The 4,236-nt window shown below is 34.6% G+C and overlaps 1 protein-coding gene across 1 annotated transcript in view; it reads left to right on the top strand.

The window, feature by feature from the left end:
* Nucleotides 1-1,875, top strand: part of LOC127867647 (rhodopsin, GQ-coupled-like) — a 9,256-nt gene extending 7,381 nt beyond the window's left edge. Inside the window, exon 3 of the mRNA XM_052408963.1 lies at nt 63-1,875. Coding sequence (XP_052264923.1) covers nt 63-823 — 761 coding nt within the window. The 3' untranslated portion in view covers nt 824-1,875. The remainder of the gene's footprint in view (nt 1-62) is intronic.
* Nucleotides 1,876-4,236: the final 2,361 nt, after the last annotated feature.

The raw sequence follows: 4,236 nt of genomic DNA, 5'->3' as shown, positions 1-4,236 counted from the left end.
TATCCCTTTATGTTGTTTTGGTTGTATTTACGTTAGTTCATTTAATATAGTTCTTGTTACAGGTTGTTATGTGTACGCCTTTCTTGGGGCAGTTGGAAGCTTCGTGTCTATCAACACATTAGCAGTGATATCAATAGATAGGTGTTTCGTGATTTTAAAAACTATACCTGGACAAAAGAGAATGTCAAGACGAACCTTTGCGTCCATAGTTAGCGCAATATGGCTTTATGCGATTATCTGGGCATCGGGACCATTCTTCGGATTTGGAAGGTATATTTTGGAAGGTACCAATACCTCCTGTACATTCGACTTCTTCTCCAAGACGCCCGCTGTGCAGGGGTTCGTGATCGCCATCTTTATTATGCATTTCTGCATACCTGTGACCGCAGTTGCAATTTCACATTTCCTACTCTCAACCGCTATTTCGCAGTTAAGACAGCAATTTCTAGAAGCATCTAGAGTTTACGGAGAGGATACGTTACCGAGAAGACGAAATGGTTCTATACATGAGACAAAGACAACGCGTGCTGTAATAATCGTGATATTGGTGTTCTGTATCTCGTGGGCACCATACGCTTGTGTTGCTTTGTTTGGGGTATTTGGTGACGCTTCAAAAATAACAAGACTAGCAGCTGGACTCCCGGGCTTGTTTGCTAAGTGTTCTGCTGCATTTAATCCTATCGTTTATGCCTTTCTACATCCACGGTTTCGATCAAAACTGTGCCCCATAGATCCATGTCGACGCGCTAAGAATAAACCACGACCTGAGATAATCAAACGGCCCTTTTGGAATTGGCGATCACGAATAATGACGAATGTTTAACATGCGCATTACTTATGTTTATGTTTTTGCCGTGTTCTATGAAAAGGGGGTTTAATGCATGTGCGTTAAGTGTCGTCCCAGATTAGCCTGTGCAGTAGATTATTGGTTAGAAGCAACTATCTTTAAACGAAAAATACCATACAAGCGGACTGCACAGGTTAATCTTGCACGACATCTTACGCACATGCATTCGACCCCCTTTTTACACAGTACGGCCAATTTGTTTTTGTTATTATTCAGTTCTGTCTGTTTCTCTCATATGTGCAAAACACGTAAACTAAATAATGCACAATGCGGAGAATGATATCAGCTTTCAATAACAAACGCGCGATATTTATAGCGGTCCTCTGCCCATGCCTAGCATGATAATAAATGCAACTAATTTAGCACTTGCAGATACATATGTCAATTTGAAAGAATATTCACAAATCTACGGTGTCTTTTGATTTATTGCATGAAACTGTGGTAATTGCCCTACATATTTAATTATGGTATGCAATAAGTCTTTGCTTTTGTTCGTTTATCCTATTTCATCAAAGTTGTGCGACTTCGATAACACTTTTAAAAATGAAATTGAAATCGCAATCCGATTGTGCATTTGCTGTCATAACTCTCATTGTTTACAAACCTTTGTAAATATTTTCCTTACCCAGGAATCGTTATTTGAAAAGGTATAAATTAATAACTCTGCTTATTTGTTAGGAAAGTACCATAACAATTAAAGCAAAAGTAATTAAAAATGATTTTGATAGAAAGGATCTTAAATTAAAAAAATTTAGTTGAAAAGGTAAAAATTTAAATAACCTGTGTTTTAAATAACTATGAATGACCAGTACAAACATGTACGTTTTCTCATTACCAGGAATAGAAAAGGTTCCTCGAATCCTTTGCCTTATTGAAAATGCAATCAAACGTTATAACAGTGTAAAATGTTTTCTGTTGTAGAATATTATAGTCATAGCATACATGTATTATGTTGAAAAAATCTTTTTTTTTTTTTCAATCACTCATTGTTATTAATGTATCAATAATACCGGAAAATAGAATATAAAGGATAGCTAAATGGAGTATGTTTATTCATATGCATTACAATTAAATACACATTAAATATTCTTAAAAAAGTAAACACAAACTTTTTCATTCTTTATGTATATGAGATAAATAAAATATATATAAACAAGAAATGTATTCGTTAGAAAAACTATGTCCCCTTCTGCGCCGCTTTGACTTAGTAATTTTTACCTTTGACCTTGACGGATGACCTTGACCTTGACCTTTCACCACTCAAAATGTGCAGCTCCATGAGATACATATGCATGCCAAATATCAAGTTGCTATCTTCAATATTGCAAAAGATATTGCAAATGTTAAAGTTGGCACAAACCAACAGACCAACCAACAGACAGGGCAAAAACAATATGTCCCCACTATAGTGGTGCGGGACATAAAAAACAGGTCGGAATAAATAGCATAACTTATTACATTCATAAAATTGCGGGCCCTTCCTTGCGCAAATGTCAACGTCTTTGTGTTGATGCCTGTTAATGAAAAATCGTGTGTAATAACGCCATTTACATACATTTAATACTGTTTCGATAAAAAGTAACGCTTTCGGAGACAAATATGTAGATTAGTTTATTCAAGTCTTATCCAATACATGTGTTATACAACATATATAATACAAATAATCAATGCATTAAATATAAAAACTTGAACCGGACATCAAAAATGTTGTTTAAAGCATAAATATGTGTATTGCATTGTTGATTATTTATACCTATTTTCTTTGACATGCTTTCAATCCAGTGAATATACTATGAAACTTGTAAAGAGATCGTCCTCCGTGCACTTGTTTTCCGCTATTTTGGGGTATATTTTCGTCCTACACAAAACAGACAGAATACTAATTGTTCAACTTTCTATCTGATAATACTCAAAAAAATCCTGCTAAAATTGAGTGCATTTTACTTCACCATGATGGACATAACTTAGTACAGTTTGATGTAAACAAGATAAATGTTGTAACAAATAATGTGTTATATAAATATTTCAAAGTAACTTTTACGAATTGTTCTGATTGCAAATAAAACGTTGTAATGTTAAGTGTTTATTTAAGCCAAAAAAGAAAAGCTGAAATTTTAAGAAACATTGTCTAGAGGGCAATTCCTGTCCGCTTGTCTTTTATTTAAGGCGAACGACCACTTCGCAACAAGGTACAAACAATTACATACAATACGCCATTAAACATAACAATAAATGATAAAAGCTGGGCACCGCCTGATAATTGTTTGATGATTAAACTAGTTTTAAGGCATGCCGTGAAAGTTCTAACATAAACAAATGTGTTCGTGAGTTTAATATACCTCTGCAGACTTGATATCGAGTTTATGTCGTTTTGGTTATCATTCCATTATTCCCGGGGCAACAAATACGAGTTCATGTCGATTACTTTTCACTAGAAGCTTTTTGTAACACTAAGCGTTTTCCCTAAAAACTATTTGTCAATTAGTTTTTTTACCATTTGATAAAATCTTACCTATATTTCTTGATGAGATGAGCTGTTTATTTTGGGCATTGTTACTTTTCAGCCATTCTTAATTCAATTAATAAAATCATACTTTTTGTTGTCAATGATTGTTTCTAGCTATTAATAAATTGTCTATTGACAATCGTGAATGATAATGCGTTATAATGTTTCAAAGGCGCATTTCCGAACCCTCTCCATCAACGACAAACCTTAAGTAATCTCATTGCGACGATATAATTTGTTTTGTTTTTCAGACACGGAATCGCCCCACGGTGTTATGAGCCGAATATTTTAAAGCTGTCAACATTTTTGCTATCTAATCTGAGATTATACTCTCCGCAACGTCCTTTCCCGACGTTTCGGGTCTCGTAACGAATTGTTAAATATTGGACGCGCACGACATAAATGAAAGTTTCAAAACCCATCCGTGTTCAGCAGCCAAAACTGTCCCGAACTTTTTACGACGGAAGTAAATTTTGTATATAAACACCGCCCCGAAACAGTGTCTATATATAATTACTACAAATATAACGGCCGCTCTTAAGGTCACAATATACTAATTCAAATCGAAATCGGTACGGAGGGAAACAGTACAACCTGAACAAGAAAAAATCAATTTAAATTCATTTTTCCTGGCGCTTTATCGTTTCTGTATTATTGCCTTTTTTTTCAAATCGTTTTCTGAAACATACAAATCGTAAAAACGATAAAACGATCCTTATTTGTTGCCTTGATTGCCCTATACCCATTTTTGGATACACAGGCAGACATACAGACAGACAGACAATGCATAAAAGAACACCCGGCCAAATAGGCCTATGAGTTACCTTCACAACAGTGTAAAATAAAACGTGATCATTTTTTATAGAAATTGCCAATAAAATAT

This window comes from Dreissena polymorpha, chromosome 2 (assembly GCF_020536995.1).
Source record: "Dreissena polymorpha isolate Duluth1 chromosome 2, UMN_Dpol_1.0, whole genome shotgun sequence".
Lineage (NCBI taxonomy): Eukaryota > Metazoa > Mollusca > Bivalvia > Myida > Dreissenidae > Dreissena > Dreissena polymorpha.
This window is presented reverse-complemented; position numbering and strand designations above follow the sequence as displayed.